The sequence below is a fragment of the Dendrobates tinctorius genome, unplaced genomic scaffold (assembly GCF_039654945.1).
Source record: "Dendrobates tinctorius isolate UK_male_01 unplaced genomic scaffold, ASM3965494v1 ptg000084l, whole genome shotgun sequence".
NCBI lineage: Eukaryota > Metazoa > Chordata > Amphibia > Anura > Dendrobatidae > Dendrobates > Dendrobates tinctorius.
Genome location: NW_027361752.1, coordinates 38,338,704 through 38,363,328, shown reverse-complemented (window position 1 = coordinate 38,363,328; position 24,625 = coordinate 38,338,704). Strand labels below are relative to the sequence as shown.

The 24,625-nt window shown below is 43.2% G+C and overlaps 1 protein-coding gene across 1 annotated transcript; it reads right to left on the bottom strand.

The window, feature by feature from the left end:
- Window positions 1-5,951: 5,951 nt before the first annotated feature.
- Window positions 5,952-12,987, bottom strand: LOC141097405 (synaptojanin-1-like). Its single transcript, XM_073584547.1, has 2 exons — window positions 12,791-12,987; window positions 5,952-7,134 (listed from the first exon to the last, which is right to left on the bottom strand). The coding sequence occupies exon 2, from the start codon at window positions 6,934-6,936 to the stop codon at window positions 6,340-6,342; it is 597 nt and encodes a 198-aa protein (XP_073440648.1). The 5' UTR covers window positions 6,937-7,134; window positions 12,791-12,987; the 3' UTR covers window positions 5,952-6,339.
- Window positions 12,988-24,625: the final 11,638 nt, after the last annotated feature.

The following is a 24,625-nucleotide window of genomic DNA, read 5'->3' as shown; positions in this document are numbered from 1 at the left end:
AAGTATTATGACGTTATTCAATTTTTTATTTTTTTTTTGGAGACCCCCTGAAAATCCCATTAGGTAGTAAAAATAATGAAAGAATCAGTTTCTAATCAGTCATTTTTTGTTCTTTATTTCAACATCACTCCACGTGTTTCACAGGACAGAGCACGGGTTACATTGTACTGATAATGTAATGCTGCAGATAGATCCTGTCAGTATATAATCTCATACACAGACCGCAGAAGCCATGGGACAGACACGAAATTCATCACGTGTACCACAGGTCAGAACGCAACACCCCCAGTATCCTCAGCGGTAGAGAATGGAGCTTGGATCAGTAACATATCCATAGTACGATGGATGAGGCAGAATGGGGAGGAGAGACGCCATTAGTATCTGTATAATGCAGGCAGACAATTTTATTTATTTAGCTACAGAAATTAATATTTTACACCATAAATCAGCACAAGAACCATTTCCGGTAGACACTAGAGAGGCAGTCCCTCAAAAGAAGGATCGATATAGGGCGTCTAGTATGGGTTTAGAACGGTCACAGAGGAATATTTGTTTTCTTCCAATTATATACCTAATTAAAAGGGTTACAAAAAATAAATTACCCCCAGAAACAGCGCCCTTATCTGTCTACAGGCCATATCTGGTATTGCAGCTCAACCTTCTTCAAGAAATTATAGCCGAGCTGCAACACCAGCCACTTCCTGCACACAAGTGTGGCGCTGTTTTAGGAAAGCAGCTGTGTTTTTTCTTATCTTGGAAAATTCCTTTAAAATTTGAGAAGCCCCGCCAACAATCCAATATGAGCAGGACCGTTGATGCCAATGTTTATAGAGGTCGGTTAACACATCCATATACAGCCATTCACACACTGACAACGATCTACTCAAATACGTACATAATGTACAATAGTCATAGGATTACAGAACGTCATTCTAGATAGAAGCCCCGCTCTCTAGAAGCATCAATGCAATTTGCTTTTCTAGAAATATATACAAGATAGAGTCACAATATAAAATACATTTTTCCCTTCTCCCTTACACTATGATCTGGAAGTCAAAATATGGCCTTAAAAATCTAGCGAATATATTAAATATTTCTTCCATGCTATTATATATGCTAAAATCTAATGTGCTGGAGAGGCCTAGAAGTTAGTAGGCCTCACTCGTCGCCTAGTTGAACCTAGCAACCAATCAGAGTGCAGCTTTCATTCTTTCAGAGCAGTGTAAGTGAATGTAAGCTGTGTTCTGATTGGTTGCTATGGGCAACCATGCCAGATTTGCTTTTTTAGAGTAGATAAACATGGCCTATAGTTTTTTGCTTTCTACCTGAAGCTTGTTTATTAGGATTATTCACATTGACAGCTTAGAGAAAGGATCATGTTGCGACAAGTCAATATTTTTAATCAAGCATTTCTCCCATAAATAAAAAAAATAAATAAATTGGCCATATCCGAAGAATTGTTAAAAATGCTATAAGGGTTGTTCTTCAGTATGGAAAAGCTGAGTGATGACTATTCCGGCTTCAGAACTCGCAACGAAGGTCACCTACTTTTCCCAAATCTACCTAGTATTTACCACAGCAGCTTTTTTTTTTCTTAATATGGCCGCCATAAAGGTGCATCTATAGCACGGACCAGCCATGGGTTTCACTACATGAACATGGCAGCCTAATATATGGCTATGAGGCAATCAAGTCAGGAGAACCACAGCTGATCCGTGCTTTGACCCGTTAAACCAAGTATGGACCGCAAAGCATCCTGATCCAAAATGGTCGTCCTCATTAGTGATGAGCGAGCGCGCTCAACACTCGAGTGACAGTGGGGTGTTGCGGTACGTATTGAGTCACCATGCTCAGAGTCCCCACCCCGCACGTTACGCGACATTTAGACAGCCATTAAACATGCGGGCATTGCCTGCCATACACAGTAATACTGTAACCATGTCGGCTACGGTATTACCGTGCATGGCAAGCAATGCCCGGTGTCTCGAGCATGGCGCTAGAGCACCTGCGAGACGCGATACGTAAACAAGCACCCTGATGTCAATCGAGTGGTGAGCACGCTCGATCGTCACTAATCTTCATATATACCTTTGAGGCCATGAAGCTGGGGGCTAGGAGACCTGCAGGTGGTGTACGAAAATGCAGAAGGGAGGGGGTGAAGCCCACCTGGAGCGTGCTGTCCCTTCTAACCATTTCTTAAAAAGTGGATGCCCACTAAAATAACACGGTCGCTACACTTTCCTACACCCCCTCAGCCGCCATAACAAACACAAAGCAGTTTCTAGCAAAGTATCAATAGCGGATTGTACTGCGGTGACTTCCATATTGTCATCCAAATTTCCCATCAACAGAAATAACCAGATAAAACTTTTTACGCTTGAAAGGGGACTTGTTCCCCCCCTTTAACCCTCTGTGTAGGGTAGAAATGCTCTTTAATCACATATGCACTGTCCTATACAGGAAATCTGTGCAGGAATGTACATACCCCCCCCCGCCCCATAAATACAGCATAATATTATCATTTTGGAATATATTACGCATTCATACCTGTAAATTGAATTCATTATTGTCTAGAGAGAAAAAAAAAAACCACACAAATTGGACCAGACAACCATACAGTGTACTTATATAAACTACTGGCTAGGTTTAGGGTATATAGTGTATTTATACAGTGCCGTATGTATATTACATGGGATGACCCTGTTATAAAAGCCTATACGTACTCCACTCAGACCAGAGGCAGCCATATTGTGGCCAACCAAGCAACCAGTCCTCGGTGAATATTGGCTTAACCTCTACATTAGCGCAGTTGGCGAAGGATTATGAGCTCGAAATTGGAATTATGGCTGTTTTAGCACAAGCGGATGATTATGTGAGTCAGGCACGGTACAGAAGCTCAGTAATATAAAAGGTTTTGAAATGTGATGAGACGATTAAAGTGCATCATACATATATGCACCGTGATACAAACACGGCAGGCGGAGACCACCGGGAGCCAATTGTGTGATCAGTGCCAGTTTCATCTAGACAAGTAAAGGAGTGTAAAATGGGAAACTGTCAGTGGGATTAGTAATGGTTTCCCACAAGTGATGGTTTTTGGAGACTCTTCCAAAGTGGTGCAGAACAGCAGCGGTTATACGTAACGTGCCCCATATAACATGGAGACATAGTAACGCAGCTGTCATAGCGGCTGATCAGATTTCCGCTTTCCTAGATCTTATGGGCAAGGGCACAACATTTTCTCTGCACCTTTTGTGCTTTTACATGAGACAGATATAATAAATTAATGCCAATGAAAAGTGAACGCGTTACTTTAAGCAACCAGAGTCCAACTATTTTTTTTTTAACCCCATGGTTTGCCGAAAAATAAAAGTATTTTATACAATGGCCTGCAAAGCCATCGTGGGTAACCCTGAGTGCAGTCCTAAGGAAATGCATTCACTAGATCAAATCACTTTGTAGACTATTTAAAGTGGAGATCTATGAAATATTCTCAACCTAAGTTACAGGTCCGTACATGGTTCCCTGTAATGAGGAGGAGAAAAAAAAATTGTGTCACCATTTTGGATTATTGCACAGTTTATGGGGCCGATTCATTAGCTTGTGCCAGAAAACTGTTGTGAAAATTTTGCAAATGTCTGCGAAGTGTGATGTTTTTAGGACATGCTTCGCCAAATTTGTGAAAATTTGAAGAAACTTTGCAGGAGGTGACTGGTCCAAAAGTTGCATCAAGTTCATTAAGAGGCTTAAAAAACAATCCTGCTTTAATTTGCACATCTACCTCCATTGATGTACAAATGCCAGTCTTGATGAATCTGCCCTTGGGAAAACATTGATGTTGTGGTGAGACTCACCAGCGCTCCCATGCCCTTTTCCTGCAGGATATGCCACATACAGAGAATTTTAGTTGAATACAAAGTTTGTTTTGCAAAGAAATACAGATTATTTTATTTCCGACTACAATGCTTATGCCAGAGGTAGAAAATGTGTCCCATCCCAAAACCTATTCTCTGCCATGTCATAATATATTGCAAATTTTATATATGGTAATGTCAAATATTAAGCCGGACATAGCCAACGCTCCTAAATTTACATCTGTGCAATACATAACAATTCATGGCTGCTTGTTAAGAATAAGCCAAATAATGCCAATTTTGTCCGATTTTACCTAGCAACCTATATCTGTAGATATACCACGAGACTTTTAAAAAACTGTCAAAATTATAGTATGGAACGCTGAAGCTCAATTGCAAGCTTATCTTTACAAACATGTAAGGCCGAGATTACACCCCACTGCGGATGTGCCTGGCTGTGCAATAGGGCGCATTGGTGATGGGCACGGGCGCTGGCAGACCTCAAAACTAGGACTCCTATGAAAAATAGACAAGACTAGTGCAAGGTGCATCATAGATATGGACAATTACATTGATCAGAGATTGTGCAGACATTAGTTGGAACAAAGCCTAAATGTGATTACAATGTGGGATTAATGCCCGATATCTTTAAAGAACATACAAGCTTTACTTGGAGTTTTTTATGTTGCCAGGGTATCTTGGAAGAGCCATTGGTGCATGGTGGTGGTGCATGGGCACATGTTTCTGCACCATTCGATGTATCACACACAATCCACCCAAAATGATATATCAGATAAGCTATGCTTGGACCCAATACGACGATCGCTCAAAAATCACTCACCAATGAAACGTCATCTGTTCGTCTAAACTACTGTAAAGTCTCCCACACATTTGGTTCTTATTTAAAATTTGCCTTTCTTTTCTGGCAAAAAAGTGGTTTACCTGTAACCTCAGTAAACTTAAGGCTAATTTCACACTTGCTTTTTTTTGCAGCGCGTTTTTCCCGCAAAAAAACGCATTGAAAAAACGCATACAAACGCATACAAATGCTGCGTTTTTTTCAAGCATTTTTATGAGCATGCATGAAAAAAACGCAGCGTTTTTATGCGTTTGTATGCAATTTTAGTGCGTTTTTACCGCGTTTGCGGTTTTTTCCAACATTAGGTGGCCCCTCACACTAACCCAAACCATGACTTTACTAACCCTAACCCTAACCCTAACCCTGACCCTAACCCTAACCCTAACCCTGACCCTAACCCTAACCCTAACCCTAACCCTGACCCTAACCCTAACCCTGACCCTGACCCTAACCCTGACCCTAACCCTAACCCTAACCCTGACCCTAACCCTAACCCTGACCCTAACCCTAACCCTAACCCTAACCCTGACCCTAACCCTAACCCTTAACCAAACCATACTAACCCTAACCCTGACCCTAACCCTGACCCTAACCCTGACCCTAACCCTAACCCTTAACCAAACCATACTAACCCTAACCCTAACCCTGACCCTAACCCTAACCCTTAACCAAACCATACTAACCCTAACCCTAACCCTGACTCTAAACCCTAGCTAACCCTAACCCTAGCCCTAAACCCCCTTAACTAACCCTAACTCTAACCCAAACCCCTAAATTCCATTGTCCAACTAATGGTAAAAAAAAAACGCATGCGCAAAAAAACGCATACATAAGCATGCCAATGCGCACATATGCGCACCCATAGACTTATAATGGGTGTCTTGCTGTAAAAAAAGCATTGAGCGCGCATGCGTTATTTTGAGGCAAGTCGGACGCCCAAAAAATGCAACAGGATGCATTTTGTGCGCCCGAGCGCATACCGCAAAAAAAGCATGCACGGAAAAACGCATACAAACGCATGTGTATGCGCACATAAGCGCATCCCATGCAAAGTATAGGGAAAAAAAACGCATGCGTTTTTTAGCGCTAAAATCCCGCGAAAAAAAACGCAAGTGTGAAACCAGCCTAAAGCATACAATAATAGTTTCATACTAAAAAAACCCCAAAATAAACAGTAAGGGACCCTGTAACCAGACAATCCCCCAATAACACAAAGGTACCCTTAAAAGCGTTTTCAAATGGACTAAACAGTATCTGGAGAATATGCTGCTCACTATTTTCTGCTCTCAACACTCTCAGAGGCAGCATTTTAAAAATTGGATGACCTCCAAAATGGCATTTTCGGGACTTGCACCCTCTTTGATAGGGTGTCAAAGAAGTAAGCCAATCTAAAGGTGTCCTATCCAGATAGCTTCCATTTGAATGGCTTTATACGGAAGCATGCAAATTTACAACAACAAAAAAAATAAAAAAATAAAGTCACATTTGAAATGTCGTCCAGATAAACAGAAAACATAAGATATTAAATAGTGGTTTGGGGCGAGTTTACATTAGGTAGCCACGTAATTCTTCGATCACCTAGGTCATCATATTGCACACCAGAGAAAGTCAGTAGTAACATTTCGGTTATCGGTCAGCAAAATCAAAACTTTGAGAGAAGTTTGCAGACATTTTGGTAGCGGGCGGTTTGGCTTTTGTCCTTGACGGGATGCGCGGAGGGGGTGGCGGCTTTCTTAAAGACATAGTAAGTGAAGATCCCGCAGGGAGAGTGTTCCAGTTGCTGTCGAATCCAGACTTCTGGGAAAGGTTTAGTAAGGAGAGTCCATCAAGTTCCACTCCATTGCTGGGCAGTGACCTGTTTGAAATTAAGTTGGGGTCTTCAAACGTTACCCAACCTTTAGGATTTGGGCCTGGCATCGTGGAAAAGTTGTGAGGCAAGGAGAGACTTTTTTCTGCTGGACCCACTGTAAACATTGGCTTGCTTTGAAGCAACTCGGGTTGGCTAACAGAATGAGTCTGGTCAAATATATCGGTCTGCAAAAACTCTGCAGCGGTGGTCTGGGTGGTAAATGGATTTGCAGGTTCTGCTGACCTTTCAGTGAATGGGTTTGCCGTGTGCGAGGTGTTGGTGCTATTGAGAAATGGGTTGGGCGATATTCTCAGACTGTCCCCAGACCCACAGCGGGTCGGGATCGGAGGGGGAGCAGCAAGCATGCAATTCATATTATTCAGGAGAGGAAGATGATTTGCCGATGAAGGCAACAGTATTGTCTCCTTTGGGATTAACGATGGTGAAACTGATGGTGGCGATATGTGAACGGGCACTGTCAGCTTTGAAATGGGAGGTTGTTCGAATGCCAAGTCCACAAATGGAACATTGTTAAAGTGACTTTTAAAGCCACCGACTTGATTAGATCGGTTCTGTAAGAAAGAATAACAAAAAGCGTGGAGATTAGAGAAAACTGAAGAAGAGATGAAATATACACGTAATAAGTCATCTATATCCAACACTGAAATGAGCTAGGTGGAAAACAGACATCCAAAAAAATAAATAAAAAACATCCTATATGCCAAGATGCCACCATTCACTGGCTACAGAAATGAAAAGATCTACCAACCCACATGAAATGTCTTTGTTTTTGACGTTCTTCCACTACCTCATGCAATATTCATGCAAGAACTGGGATGAGAATCCAAAAAGCTTTGGGTGGTCTGATAGTCAAAAAGGCAAAGACGAGAAGTGACTTTTCCCATAGAAAATAAAAGGGTCACTAACCTCTGCAGCTTTCTTGCTTCCTTTCATCTAAATCTTAAGGTCACGCCCATAGACAATGATACAAAACATGTACGGCGCCGATGTTGTATGGGATCATTTCTTACTAAAACTACCGGGCGGAGGGAGGGTTGAGGTCCACCCCATGAACATAACCAAAGAATAGGAACAGGATTGGGTTTGTAAAGGATATGGGACACAAAGTAACTAGATCTATGAATGTGACCAATTTGGAGATTCTTGCAGAAATCCTTTTTTCCTAGTGACTCACACCATATAATTTTGTGAATGAGCAGATACAAAGTCCAGTTGGACATCACCATAGGCCCGCTGCCCATTCTATCTACAGAATGTGAGCTGCCGGAGACCTGCACAGTAAAAACCCTTACATAGTATCGCAAGCCTTCCTTGTCAAGGCCTTTAACAGTGTAACACTACAGCAGTTATTAACCTGCCTGCACTCTGCTGACTAAGTCCCAGACTACACAGTAAAGCAGACATGTCAAATGAGGAATTGTCAGGATATTACGTCTGCTTTTACACGGTCACTGCTTCCGCTCTGCTGCACACACTGACACACTGCATCAATCAGCGCTGATGCTGCTGTAATCACAGGCTTTGGCTTTTCTAATTAGCAAGCTGGTGTATGATATGCAAATTACTTCAGGTATAGGTCTCCATTTATGTCATGTTGATCCAGACGACATCAAAAGGAAGAAAATCTCCTAGTCAGTCCCATATTGAATGTGTAACTGAATTAAAGTCTTAAATGGGGTGACCACTACATTATATTAGATTACAAGCGGACCAATTGTGGTCCTAAAATAAAGAAAAAAAAAAAACATTTATCTACCGGACTCCTCTGCTCCTTGGTACTGCTGTGTGCTTCACCTCCCAGTCTTCTGCTAGCCAAGAGACTGGCCTGGGACTCCAGAAGCAGTAAGGAGGATCGGTGGCGGTCTGATAGGAGAGCATTTTTATTTATTTTTTTAAATTCAAGAACCATCTTGGTTCAATTTCTAAACTAATAAAAAGTAGTGGACATCCCCTTTAAATAGGTGTCCCCAAGATCACAAGTTATCCTCCATCTATGGGATAGGGTATAACTGACTGATCACACTAAATGTAAAACTGCTGAGCACTCCAGCGAACACGAGATAGTGGATCTAGTCCTTGTGCTCTGCAGAGCCCAGTGTTGAATGGAGTTCATGTGCACATTGCTCGGCCTCCATTTCAATATAATTGTTAAAGAGACTGTCGAAAAAAGCAGAATATAGTGCTCCTCGTCACCAGCAGTCCCTTAGTGTTTCACAGTATCAGCAAAGTGAATAATAAATCTGAAATCTCATCCACACGCTGCTTATTTTTTCTTTGCAAACTTGAACCTTCAAACCTTTTATTTTTATTTTTTTTAAATCTGCAGCATGCCAATTTTTTCAGTTTTTTTTTCCATCCAATCAGATAAATAGGAAAAAACTGAAGTAAAAGGGCACACAAAAATATGAGTATTTTATGCAGCGTTTTTACTGCCACTATTTTTTTACAGCTGAAAAACACCACACCCACAGTGAAGAATGGTGGAGGCAGCATTGTGCTTTGGGGCCTTTTTTTGGTAGCTGCAACTGGGGCTTTAGCCAAGGTGGAGTTAATCATGAACAGTTCTAAATGCAGTCCCATTTACAATGAATGCAGAGCATGCACACCTGCACGACATCCAACATGGGTGTGCAAAGTTTCCTGGTGATCCGAGTAATCAGATCAGCAAGACATCTCTGATCCTTCGGAGAGGGGCGACTTTTCATTTTGGGAACAATTAGATAAAAGTAAAACACAGAACCACATCAATATTGGAACTTGATGACTGCATAATGTCCAATTTTTGCTCATTCATGGATATGAGATGACAAAGCTGGCGATCACCCGCTGTTTATTAGTCAAGTACTGATTTCTGCAGCTGTAAGAGTTAATATGGTAGAGCAGGCAACAAGTCATGATAAAGAGTGCAGGACTTCTCTTGGCTTTTACACTAGCAATCTATTCGTCAAGGAGATGTCCGTTTAGATAGACGAGCTACGCCAGCTGGTTCAGAGGCTGAGGCTGTAGATGGGGACGGTACATGGATGAGGATACGACTGAGATAAAATACTACCAGTGACATCGATACATGTAAAATCACAAAGAATGACACCAGTGAAATGTACACAGGAGATGTAATGTTTATGTCTACCATAGAAAACTTAGGGGTTTTAGGCTAAATAAGTGCACATCTATCATCCTAACTATTAAGTGTTGTTGCACACATTGCGTTTTCGCTGGGGGAAAAACTCAGCGTTCGAATACCAGCAAATTGAATAATTTTATTTTTTTTATCTGCAGCATATAATTATTTTAGCATTTTTGCAGTGTTTTTTTCATCCAATTAAATGAAAGAATGTAGTATATAAGGCACACAAAGCAAAGTATTTTATGCAGCATTTTTCCAGCCAATATCCTGCTGTAAAAGTCAAAATCAGAAAGAAAAACCCCACACCCACAGTGAAGAATGGTGGAGGCATGGAGATTATGTTTGTACTTCTCACCCATATTCCAAAAAGTATGTTCGGTTCAAATCACTAAAGGAACACCATACCCACGTGGAAGCAGGGTGGAGGAAACATTATGCTTTGGGGCCGTTTTTCAGCAGCAGGAACTGGGGCTTAGTCAGTCAAGGTTGCGGAAATTATGAACAGTTCCAAATTTTGCAACAAAACCTTCAGACCTCTGATAAAAAGCTGAAGATGAAAAGGAATTTCACCTTTCAGCACAACGACCCTCCCAAATGGCCCAGACCTAAATCCAACTGAATCTGTGGGTGATCTGAAGAGGGTGCTGTATACGGGAGATGCCCTATCAATCATGACAGTTGTGGGGCTACTATCTGCAAGAGTGGGCAAAGATCACCAATTCTTGATGTGCCATACTGATAGTTCTTTATATTTCCTTTTCCACCTGCTAAGATTTCAGTTTTGTTTTTTTTAATAGATTTTTTTAGATTATGGGCTACAAGGTGGAAAAAGTCCAGAAATGATTCTTCTGAGTAGGAGTTTTTTTTCTACATGACAAAAACCTGACATTTTAACAGGGGTATGTAGAGTTTCTATATCCGCTTTATATGCTTAATTTAAAAAGATAGACTTGTATTGATCTATTCTGATCGGGCTGACGCAGGAGAACATTTTCTGTATTGGCCCATGACCAGCACTGTGTGCTTAGGGGGTTGACTGGTGCGGCTCTATAGCTAGGCCCCTTCATACACAGCGCTGATGGCCTCCTGCGTCCGAGACAAAGTAGATCTGTCAGGACTCAGGCTGATCTCTTCAGATTAAGACACCATTTTATAGACATAACCTGTAGATCTTGCCTTTTTTGGTTTAACTTAAAATTTATGATTTTTAACCCCACTACATGCATTGAAATAAAAACAAAATGTTCCCAAATAGTGGACAATCCTTTTAAGCACGTTTAAAGTTAATTTGTTTTTAAGCAGGAAAGCCCTTTAGGGGCCATTAGAGCACGGGTAGGAGTCTGAAGCTGCATAGCACAGACCTAGTATAAGGGCTCATTCACACATTGCCCCTCGAGCACGGGTCCACCATCCGCGCTGACGGCAGGGCATCGATCCTGGCACAAACTGACAACAGATCTCGCTGCCAAGAAAAGCGCTCAGATCTTAGGAGGAGAATTTAGAGATTACCGAGAAGTAATAGATTGTCCTTTCTTTATCATGACGGCAAACTGCCGAGGTAATGACGGTTATCCGGATTATCACATGAGAGACGTATGAAGCTAGGGGTGGAATATGGGAAGTAGGGTGAAATTACTGAGGTACCTGTTACCCTGACGGTTGCTCCTGCTAGTGATAAAAAAAACAGATATTAAAGAAAAAAAGATGAGAAGAGAGAGAGAGATACAGATATACACAGCGTAATAAGCTCAACATGCAGATCCGAAATTCCCAAAAAACCTTAAACCCGTCTAGGTCCGACGAGGCAACCGCTTTATACGCTGCTCTAATGCATCTAAAGTCACACTGAAGGAGCACTAAAAATTCTAGATAAAAAAAACAAAACAAAACTTCCTACCGTTTTATCTCTGCAGCTCTACTTCAGATCTATATGTCTCCATGGTAACAGACTACAAACAAACACTGTGTAGTCTGATCCTGCAGCTGAACTGTACTTTAGCGAGAAGTAGAAGAAAGGTTGGAAGGAATATCACTGCAGGTTTAGACCATGGAGAGAAGCTCCATACATAAAACGGTATGTATCGTGACAAAAGATACTTAAAGGGGTATTCCCATCTCCAAGATCCTATCTCAATATGTAGTAATAATAATAATAATTATAATAATAATAATAATAATAATAATACATATTAGTAAGTACCTCCAATTAGAAATGTAGTATAGTTCTTCGTATTTGCCATCTCTCTTACCCTATGTCCAGGGCATTGCAGTAGCTTATTTTATTCATTTAGATGCTAAAAGCAGCTCACATCTCTATGGCAGGCTCCCTAGCCACAGCTAATTTTGACCCTCAACAATGGTGGATAGTGATGTCCCGCCTAACAATCATATTGGAAAAATTGCCTAACAGCGTTCATCATAAGCAACCAGACTGAATTGGTTGTCAAAAGTCTCTGTATTCTCAGCCATGTTTTCTTATACGGCTCCTATTGTCGTCTCAAAGTGAATGGCCGAGGTACAATACTAAAAACTACCTGTGGACATGGGGAGCAGCATCGGAGGCTCAGCACTGGACCCGGGGAGGGTAAAACACTTTTTTAATGTATTTTGTACCAGGAGACAGGGATTCTCTGAAACTGGAATACTAGGTTGTTTTTTTGATCGTTTCCTACACTTCTGTATCATGACTGGCACGTTATAAGTGTTTGTCCCGTGTACAGTTCCAGTCCCATCTCTTAAAATGGATAAATTAATAAATTAAAAGGGGTCGTCTAGAATAAGAACAACATGGCTACTTTCTTCCTCTCCACAGATTACGTCTGGTATTGCAGCTCAGCCCTATTGTGGTGAATGGAGCAAAGCTGCAATACCACACACAACCTTAGAATACGAGAGGCGCTGTCTGATCCTACACAACCCCAGAATACAATGTATATGATAAGTCATGAAAAATAGAGAAGATATGTCTCTTCAGTTCATACACATGGGCTTCCTCCGCCTAAAGGTATAGAGGCTGATAACAGAGAATACAAGTGATGACAGAAAAGCATTAGCCATGTGATGGTGAGCAGGTGACCTACCTCTTGAGAAGGTGCTTCCTCTGAAGGCAGGTTCTGGGCGGAGCGGCTACGAGGCGGTGGTTGCGGAGGAGGGTCTAGGCTTTGTGCTGGGGGAGTCTGGGAAGTAGGATGCAACGCTGTGGGTAACAGAGGCTCTGGCAGTTTTTGGCAGGGTGGCTGAGAAGTAGGGCTAGGCTGGAGAGGGGCAGCAAGCTGGGGCTTCAGAGGCTCAGGAAGAGAAGAAATCGCTATAAGTGAAGAAAACACAAAAATGGCAGCTGTCACGCAAGTCAATTCCCTTATAGTAGACCTGCTCAACACGGCTTCTAGAGAACCCATCAGCACTACAAATCATTAAGATGGCTTCAATTCAGGGGCGGACACTGACAGCTTGGGGGGCCCCTGTGCAAGAAATGTGTTTGGGACCCTCCTTTTATGGCAACCTAGAGATTAGACTATATGACAGATACATATATACTTTCATAATGTACATACATAAACATCTATAATACTGTTTCCTCTCATTATGTATACTGCCGTCCCTTATTACACAGTGCCCTCTCTTGTTATGTACAGCACCGTCCCTCATGTATCTGATTCTCGTTATTTATACCGCCCTGTTCTTTATTACATACCGTCCTCTCGTTAGATATAAACTAAAATGATTGCTTATGAAACATGGGAAAGATTCTTGTCTGATGGAGGAGCTGATTGACTGGTTATCTGGTCAAGTGTTGCCCCATCAGCAGTCGTTTTATATCAAACAAGAGAGGGCTATGTAATAACGAGAGGACAATGAATAACAAAAATAACACGAATACACTATGCAAGGGATGGTGCTATACATAACAAGACATAATACTATGAAATAATGGGATATCACTCAACATAACAGAGAATGCCAAGTAATAAGTGACTGCCGCATACATAAGTAGAGAGGATGGTGCATAATAAGGGAGGCCCTTTCCAGTAATAATGTCCCCAATCCTGGCCCCCATCCTGGTATAATGTCCCCTATCCATTGTCTTTTTTGGGGTTTTGTTTTTCAGGCATTCATTGTATGGTAAAAAGAACATGGCAGTGTGATCCTCCAGGTCAGCAAAAATCTAATATTACCAAGGTTGTATCTTTTTTAATTATTATTATTAGTGGTAAAAAAAAAAAATAAGGCAGAACATTTATTTTTCCTCCTTATGGCGTTTACTGTACAGGTCAATTATTTTTAGATTTTGATAGATGGGACTTTTGCGGACACTGATTTTTTATTTTTTTCCTTTCAACCTTTAGATATTTTTTACAACTTTATTTAAAGGTTATTTTTCAGTCCCTTTACGGGAGTTCAACCTACAGTTCTTTGATCGCTTGTTCTATACAAGGCAATTACTGAAGAATAAATGTTCCACTATGAAGCCCAGCCAAACGCACCGAATGACAGCAGCAACTACTGTTATGTTACTATACGGCGCCCGTACAAATCCCTGGTTAGACCGCACATGGAGCACTGTGTACAGTTTTGGGCACCGGTGCTCAGGAAGGATATAATGGAACTAGAGCGAGTACAAAGGAGGGCAACACAATTAATAAAGGGGATGGGGGAACTACAATACCAAGAGAAATTAGCAAAATTAGGATTATTTAGTCTAGAAAAAGACGACTGAGGGGCGATCTAATAACCATGTATAAGTATATAAGGGGACAACACAAATATCTCCCCGAGGATCTGTTTATACCAAGGAAGGTGACGTCACAAGGGGGCATTCTCTGCGTCTGGAGGAGAGAAGGTTTTTCCACTGACATAGAAGAGGATTCTTTACAGTTAGGGCAGTGAGAATCTGGAATTCCCTGCCTGAGGAGGTGGTGATGGCGAACTCAGTCGAGGGGTTCAAGAGAGGCCTGGATGTCTTCCTGGAGCGTAACAATATTGTATCTTACAGTTATTGTTAGGTTCTTTAGAAGGACGTAGATCTGAGGATTTATTCTGATGGAATATAGGCTGAACTGGATGGACTAATGTCTTTTTTCAGCTTTGCAAACTATGTTATGTAACTAAATGGTTAATAGGCGCAATCTGAGCTGCGGTAACACACAGATGCTGGCAGTGTAACACAATCAGCACTGCTGCGCTTGGAGCATGCCCAACTACTGAGACCCCTATACGCTAACGGGCCCAAGAGTGGAAATAAAGTTATGTCCAATTGCACTTAGGGGTTATGGGTTCCCTAAGGTTTCCATTTCTTCTCTAGTGAATAGTGAGCTACGCTACCCTGGCTATCAGAGAAAAACCAAAAACTGATGAGCCAGAACATTAAATCAGATCTGTGACATTTGACAATACAAATTAAACAGATATTTTAGACTTCAAAAATTCATGTTGAAATGGCTTTATAATCCCCTCTGAAACGTAGTCTCCGCCCAGCTAGCCAGACTGACAGCTCCTCAGTGTTCCTCCTCCCTGCTGCTGCCTAAATCTCACACAGTTCAGTACAAGCTGCAGCTCTCTATCAGCAGAGACTGAATACACTTGCACAGCTGAACAATTTCATTCTTCAGACGCACATACGTACCTTTGGCTGGTTCTGCAACTTTCACGGGTGTCTCAGTATTTGGCCTAGTCTGTGCATGTCGGGTTTGGGGGACACTAATAACTCCAGCCCGCGGAGGTATGATCTAGGGGAAAGAATAGCAGTCATATAGTGCACTTCACATGGGCCACACGTCTAATTGTTATGAATCAGCATGTCCCCATGTAACTCGTCCATCTCCTGATAAATTGCCACTTAAAGGGGTTTCCCAAACACAACATCTATCAAGTATCTACAGTATAGGAGATAAATGTACAATTGCTCTTGACCTTCACCACACCTCTCTCCAATCCTGAGAACGGGGAGCCTGTAGAGTGAATGACGCATTAGCAATCGGGTGTCTCCACTGATCCATTAAGGGTCTTCACCCCTATAGACCGATAATGGCGCAGTGACTGCACGAGCTCATTAACACTATTTCCAAAGTGGATACCTGTTCTCGAGAGTAGTGGTTGTACACCCAGCGATCATACATTTATCACCTATCCTGTGTCATTGTTATATGGTGGGTTTGGAACAACATCTTTTTTTTACTGAGGGCACAGAAGGGTAAGGAGGCACAAAAAATATTTAGAGGGATAGGTAAACAACATTTAGAGAGATAGGTAATAAAATGTATGATCTCTGGAGATCAAACATCTATGGGACGGGTAGGGCACATCTGAGTGGGGTGGTGGTTACACAAGCACTTTTGTTCCATTGACACTTGGGTCACACACACAACCCCGCAATGTGAATTTCTCCTTATTGCCCCTTATTATGATGGACATGTCATCTTCTTCCTTCTAACACTACCACATTTATAGCTATTCTGTATATATACACTGCTCAAAAAATAAAGGGAACACTTAAACAACAGAATATAACTCCAAGTGAATCAAACTTCTGTGAAATCAAACTGTCCACTTAGGAAGCAACACTGATTGACAATCAATTCCACATGCTGTTGTGCAAATGGAACAGACAACAGATTGAAATTATTGGCAATTATCAAGACTCAATAAAGGAGTGGTTCTGCATGTTGGGGACCACAGACCACATCTCAGTACCAATGATTTCTGGCTGATGTTTTGGTCACTTTTGAATGCTGGTTGTGCTTTCACACTCATGGTAGCATGAGACGGACTCTACAACCCACACAAGTGGCTCAGGGAGTGCAGCTCATCCAGGATGGCACATCAATGCAAGCTGTGGCAAGAAGGTTTGCTGTGTCTGTCAGCGTAGTGTCCAGAGGCTGGAGGTGCTACCAGGAGACAGGCAAGTACACCAGGAGATGTGGAGGGGGCCGTAGGGCAACAACCCAGCAGCAGGACTGCTACCTCTGCCTTTCCGCAAGAAGGAACAAGAGAAGCACTGCCAGAGCCCTGCAAAATGACCTCCAGCAGGCCACAAATGTGCATGTGTCTGCACAAACGGTTAGAAACTGACTCAATGAGGATGGTCTGAGGGCCCGACGTCCACAGATGGGGGTTGTGCTCACAGCCTAACACCGTGCAGGACGCTTGGCATTTGCCACAGAACACCAGTATTGGCAAATTCACCACTGGCGCCCTCTGGTCTTAACAGATGAGAGCAGGTTCACACTGAGCAGGTGACAGACATGACAAAGTCTGGAGACGCTGTGGAAAGCGATGTGCTGCCTGCAACATTTTTCAGCATGACCGGTTTGGCAGTGGGTCAGTAATGGTGTGGGGTGGCATTTCTTTTGGAGGGCTGCACAGCCCTCCATGTGCTCGCCATAGGTAGCTTGACTGTCATTAAGTACAGAGATGAGATCCTCAGGTCTCCTTGTGAGACCATATGCTGGTGCGGTTGGCCCTGGGTTCCTCCTAATGCAGGACAATGCCAGGCCTCATGTGGCTGGAGTGTGTCAGCAGTTCCTGCAAGATGAAGGCTTTATAGCTATGGACTGGCTCGCCCGTTCCCCTGACCTGAATCCAATTGAGCACATCTGGGCCATCATGTCTCGCTCCATCCACCAATGTCACATTGCACCACAGACTGTCCAGGAGTTGGCGGATGCTTTAGTCCAAGTCTGGGAGGAGATCCCTCAGGAAACCATCCGCGTCCTCATCAGGAGCATGCCCAGGCATTGTAGGGATGTCATACAGGCATGTGGAAGCCACACACAATACTGAGCATCTTTTCCTTGTTATGAGGCATTTCCACTGAAGTTGGATCAGCCTGTAATTTGATTTTCCACTTTGATTTTGAGCATCCTTCCAAATCGAGACCTAGATGGGATATTCATTTTGATTTACATTGATCATTTTTATGTTTTCTTGTTCTCAATGCATTCCACTATGTAATGAATAAAGATTTGCAGCTGCGATATTTCATTCAGTAATGTCTACGATGTGGTATCTTAGTGTTACCTTTATTTTTTTCAGCAGTGTATATGCACATGTATACCCTCTGCACTGGTGAATAATAGAGGAAACAATCAGAAGACGCTCACCGGCCTCACTGAGGAGCAGGGGGCAGCCATCAGGGCTCCAAACTGAGGAGGAGGTGGTGCACGAACTGAAAGACAAATCAAAAACTCAAAGTTCGCTCCCATACAAGTTATCATGTCTGTATAATGACTAAATTAAATGGAACAGGACTAATAAGCAAGCAAGGCATTAGTGATGCAAAAGTAGTATAACTTGGGTAAGTTCCTAGATTAGTAGTTTATGTCTCGTAAATGACGCTGCGGGTGCCAGCATAGATGCCATGGATGTTTTTACAAAGCTAGATGTGGATAATGTGCCGTCCCCATCGGACACTATACAGCGTGTATGACTGCTCCGCTTTACCATCGCACGACATTGGTGCTGAGATCTGACATTGTGTAACAATTTCTTCCCCAGGAATCACAACCTCATGTTTGCACCAGCTTCTTGGTTTTCCAGATAAAGACAAGGACACTGATCTGAGTGTTATGATACAATACTAGAGGGGTGCCCGATGCTATTGCATCGGGAGGGAAGTGTGTGTGTGGGGTGTGTGTTTGAGTACGTGTGTATGTGTACATACAGTATGTGTGTGTGTGTGTGTGTGTGTACGTACATGGTGGGCAGGCGGCGGCGGGAGGGTTCAGCGGCGGCTGGGCTCCTGGCGGCGGCCAGATGGCAGGAAAGACCGTGGTTTGCGGCCTATGCTGGAGATGGGGTGCGGCGCCCAAGCTTCTAGTTTAAATAAATCCTTCTGTAATATAAAATTGTCCTCCTCTGTATTGATTACCCTGCAGAGTTTAGTGTCATCTGCAAATATTGAAATTCTACGCTCTATGCCCCCTACAAGGTCATTAATAAATATGTTAAAAAGAAGCGGGCCCAAAACTGACCCCTGTGGTACCCCACTGCTAACCATGACCCAGTCCGAATGTGCTCCATTAATAACCACCCTTTGTTTCCTATCCCTGAGCCAGCTCTTAACCCACCTACACATATTTTCCCGTATCCCCATTGTTCTCATTTTATGTAATAATAATCTTTATTTATATAGCGCTAACATATTCCGCAGCAATTTACAGTTTGCACACATTGCCATCGCTGTCCCCGATGGGGCTCACAATCTAAATCCCCTATTAGTATGTCTTTAGAATGTGGGAGGAAACCGTAGCACCCGGAGGAAACCCACGCAAACACGGAGAGAACATACAAACTCCTTGCAGATGTTGTCCTTGGTGGGATTCAAACCCAGGACCCCAGCGCTGCAGCACTAACCACTGAGCCACCGTGCCACCCTCAATGTATCAACCTTTTGTGTGGCACCGTATCAAAAGCTTTTGAAAAATCCATGTACACCACGTCCACTGCATTCCCTTGGTCCAGTCCTGAAGTTACCTCTTCATAAAAGCTTATCAGATTAGTCTGACAGGAACGGCCCCTTGTAAACCCATGTTGATATTTGGTCATGAGGTTATTCTTCTCCAGATACTCCAATTAGTATCTCTTAGAAAACCCTCGAGGATTTTACCCACAGTTGAGGTTAAACTTACTGGCCTATAATTTCCAAGTTCAGTTTTTGTCCCCTTTTTGAATATTGGCACCACATTTGCTATACGCCAGTCCTGTGGTACAGACCCTGTTATTATGGAATCTTTAAAGATTAAAAATAATGGTCTATCTATGACTGTGCTTAATTCCTGCAGTACTCGGGCGTGTATCCCATCCGGGCCCGGGGATTTGTCAATTTTAGCGATTTGTAGACGCCGCCGTACTTCCTGCTGGGTTAAGCAGGTGACATTTAATGGAGAATTTTTATCCCTGATCATGTTATCCGTCATGGGATTTTCTTGTGTAAATACTGTTGAAAAAAAGTCATTTAGCATATTGGCTTTTTCCTCATCCACCATTTCACCCAGACTATTTTTAAGGGGACCAACACTATCATTTTTTAGCTTCTTACTATTTGTGTAGTTAAAGAATATTTCGGGATTATTTTAACTTTCTCTGGCAATGAGTCTCTCTGTCTCAATCTTTGCTGCCTTGATTTGCTTTTTACAGAATTTATTTAATTTTCTGTATTTATTTAATGCCTCATCACTACCTACTTGCTTTAATTCCCTAAATGCTTTATTTTTATCTCTTATTGCACCCCTTACAGCTCTATTTAGCCATAGTGGTTTCCTCCTATTTCTAGCATGTTTATTCCCATACGGTATATATTGTGCACAGGTCCTATTCAGGATGCTAATAAACGTCTCCCATTTTCTTTGTGTATTTTTATGTCTCAGGATTACCAGAATCATACTGACTTTTTTCCCCTCTATTTCACCCCACTTGGATTTTTTTTCCCCATTTTCCAGTACTTTATATTGTAAAATGAATGGTGTCTTTCAAAACTACAACTTGTACTTACAAAAACAAGCCTTCATGTGGCTATGTAGACAGAATAATAAAAAAAAGATGGCTCTTTGAAGAAAGCGGACAGAATCGAAAGCACAGAAATAAAATTGGTTGCGGCAGGAAGAGGTGAATCTATATATAATCTCCAGTTGGCTGCTGTCCCTGAATCCCATAAGGCACTGCGGCAGTCAGTTGCGCCTATGCAAGTGACATACACGTCTCCGCTATTCTCGTGCAGGTGCAGTAACAGCCGTGACGTTACTACGCATTCGCGGGAAAAGTGGTGATGTGTTTGTTACTTGCGCAGGCGCAAGGCCACGAATTGTGCCTGCGCAAATGACATCATGTCACTGCTATTCCCGCAAATGCGTAGTAACAGCCACATCTGTGTGCTCTACTCGCGCATGCACAGTAATGACGCGGCTGTTACTGCGCCTGTGTGGGGAACATCGCACACCTGATGCGATAGTATCGGGCCTATTTCTAGTAGTGTATATACAATAGTTTGTACTGTGAAATCTGGAGATGAAACTAAATCCCCTGGAGACAAATATAAATGAATGCTCAATGTCTGCAGGCAGAGATCTTGAAAAAATTGCAATAAATTCATGCTAAAATTCTATGAAAAATTTTACACAAATTTGCATTTTATTGTGAGTTAGTAATACACAGACCTTACAATACCTTGGTGATAGTGCGGACTGTGCAGCATTATGGGCTCACATACAGTATAATAGATCTGTATTTACTCATTGATATGTGGGAAAAGCATTTTTCCGAAAGCTGCATCTAAGACATATTATTGGTCCCCATTGTTGAAAGTCACAAGTAGATACTGAGAAACTTGAGTGCTTGAACTTGCTGAGTGCTCTGCTCTTCAGAAAGAGACCCTGACTTGTGGCTGTCCCCCTGCATTCTGCAGCGGAGCCCCCATCCCCCCCAAGACACTTAAACTTGATCAATGTAACACTGAGTTTCGGACCCCAGAGGGCCTTTGTGAGTGTGAGCGGCCTGTCTGTGTGTCAGAGCGGTTTATGGCCTGTGAAACATGCAGGATACATTGTTACTGAGCTGAATTGCAGCCGATTAATTAGCTCTGAATCATGTTACAAAGTGATTGTTTTCAAGATGGACGGTGTTATGATTGAGTCACGGTAGGAGGCAAAAACAGAAATGCTAGCTAAGTCCAGAAAACCAGAGAGGTTGGCAGCTATCGGATTGCAGACCCCTGAACCTATCAACACAACTAGCAGTAGCCGTGGGGGGTTCCTACGATGCCCTAGACCCCTCGATCACAGCCGGAGGACTAAATAGCCTAAAGACAGAAAGGGAAATCTAAACTGCCCCAGAGCAGACCCCAAAGCAAAAGGCAGCCCCCCACATATAATGACGGTGAAGCAAGAAGAAAGAACACAACACAGACAGAAAGATAGACTGAGCAAAGACGGGGCCCAAGCTAACTAGATAGGAAAGGACAGGAAGGCTGCTGTCTGCAATCCGTGAAAAACCCTATGAAAATAAGAGCCAACAGACTGACAGTGAAAAAGGCCCTGAAGACGCTAGGCTTCAAAAAGACTATGTCAGTACTCAGTAATATTCTGAAGACAGAGCAACCGGCAAAAGGAGATTTAGCTCACCCCAGCAGGGAATGGCAGAATCCAGAAAAGCAGGGCAAACAAAAACAAAAAACAAATGCTAAAAGGCAAAGCAGAAAACTTAGCTTTAGAGGAGCAGGAATCAGACTGGTCTCCTAGAAGTCCACAGAGAAATCACCCGCAGGGCAGAAGGGCGTCGGCAGCCTTATATCCAGTCCGTGACTCCACTCAGCCAGTCATCATCATTAGGCTCAGGTGCCTGATAATCAGGCTCATTACCTTCCTTTACCAGAATAGGGAGTTCACCAGACCTCAGTGACGAAGGGGAAAATGAACTCACAACAGGATGGGATGATTAATGGGAGCCGGCTCTTTAAAAACAAGAGGCACTACCCTCACATGGACTCGGGGTATTATTCTGTGTCTTCTCCTGCGTGTTCTCTCAATGTTCACCCTGCTTTCAGACTTCATTGCTTTTCGAGTAGTTTTCGTCAAATTTGACCTTTTAAGGGGAAAAAAAACCCAGCTGGAGTTTCAGGGCACAATGAGAAAGGAGTAAACTGGTGCTTTACGGGCCACACACATCATATCCTCATTTTTCAGGACCAGATCTGGATCTTGTTTATCAGAACTGCTTGCTGCCGATCGCTGGAAGATTCTTTTTCAAGATCCTGGAGGTCGAGTCTGGCACACAAATGTTAGACGCAATGTTACACTTGGAATCGCTGAAAAAGTGCCGGAAAACAAAAGCAAAAAGGTTAACATAATGTACAGCAATGTAAAAATGGCATTGCTGTGCACACGTTCAGAGTTCTGTTACTTCTTTTACCAGCTTCAAGGTTCAGAAACTGTGAGCAGTAGTGATGGGCGAGCATGCTCGGCACTACCCAAGGCTCGTTCGAGCATCTGCCTGCCCAATGAGTTCGCCACTCGTTCAGCCATCCGGGTACTTGCTCGCCATACTCGACTTCCCATCTCGCATGTTTGTCACCTGATTTTAAGCCACTAAACATGCGTGGATTGCCTGCCAATTTTAGTAATGCCATAGCGATGTTGGCTACCGGCATTACTGGATCGCCCTCCCAGGGCTGTGGGGTACTCTGAGCCGGGCCCGGAGGATTTCAATGGGAGTTGTCACGGTAGCTGTGACCCGGTCCGTGGCCCTGGGCGTCCATTGTAAAAGGGGAATGTTGAGTGTGTGGATGATGATTAAAGTTTATTAGTGAATGATTCGTGACGCCACCTGTGGTGTTCGGCAATGAAGATGTTAAGCCAACGCTGCAGACAGATCCACTGGGACAGATGGTGAGGTGCAGCAATGATGTTGTGGCCCTCCACAGGCAGGGCTGTAGTCCCAGGGCAGTGTAGGTGAAGAGATAGGGAGGAGACGTAGATGGTGCGGTGTCAGGCACAGAGATGTAGCAGTGCTGAGTATGTTGGCGTAGGAATAAGTGGAGGACACCAGGGCATGTAGTTCCAAAGCTTTACTCACAGTCTGTGATGCATACAGTTGCCTGCCTCGGTGCCATTTCCTCAAGGTCAGGGGCTCAGCCAACCACCAGGCAAGATGAAGTACTCCGTTCCAACACTCCGCCAACTTATGTGCCTTTTCTGAACATCTCTCTTTTGCGCCTATAGTGAAGTACTCTCAGTACTGAGTAACACTGGAGTTCCTCCTGTCAGATGTTCCTATGAACTCTACTTGTGCGGCAGACAGCTGTAGCCTGCTTCGGGGACTCCTTGCTACCAAGTCCCGGCTCACTATCATTGCTGTTGTGCCCGCCCCCAAGTCTTGTGTGGGAATAAAGTGGTGACAACTTCTATTCCTCCTGTGTCTGTCGCAGGACCATTAGTATCCATACAACCTCGGGGACCAGACCCCGGCCTTGCACTGTGAACTTGGAAAGGGTTCTGCTCTAACCCTGATCCTAAGTCCTCCTCTCCTCACGTTCCGTATTAATCCTTCTTTCTTATGGAGAGAGTCAGGCTTTCCTTCAATGTCTCTACTGTGCCAGCGGACCCAGGTCACTGAGGTCGGCTGCAGCACTTCCTTCATCCATCCCACTCAGGGGATCTTCACTCTTCCACTGACTCTGTCAGACTGACTAAATCCTAAACTCTTCCCGCTCTTTTGGTGCAGACTAAACACCACCTGCCTCCCAGCACGCTTCATGTTCCAAGCAGGGAGCCACCAAGGGTGCTTTGCTACACTACTGTGTTGTGTGGGATGCAGGTGTTGGAGCGTGGTCAGGTGTCTCCACCTTACCTGGATGGTGGGGCACCACACCTCAGAAGGAGGTGCAGTACCTCTGTGGCGACTGAACCCTCAGGGGCGCCACATTACTGTGACTGGTCGGCAGCATAGCATCATCGGGGTCTATATACGCCAAGGTGCTGACATTTTCCTAGCATTGCACCTAGCGTAGGCAGAGCTGCAGGGGAAGGAACAGTGCGCTGGACAGCGTTTATCTACCTAATTATGCAATCTAAAGCCAACAGCCATTTTTAGGATTAATGCAGATATATTCTGTTTATAATACTGCAATTTGCTGTATTTTAGGGAGGATTGGCTGCTGCAGTAGGAAGAGTGTAATAGGGGCACGTAGAGCAGGCTTGGCTGCATAACAATCCTTGGTGTTGCTTTGTGTAACAGTTATTTTCAAGGCTATTAAAACAGATTCTGCTTCTCTAATACTACCGCTCATATCTGAGAAAAATTGAGGGTCCGGTGGTGGAGTAGAGATGTTCATATTGGAGACATTTCAGCAGGTTTGATTGCATTCCAGAGTTTGCTGCTGCCATGTATAAGATATAATCCTTTCATTGACAATGCAAATATCATCT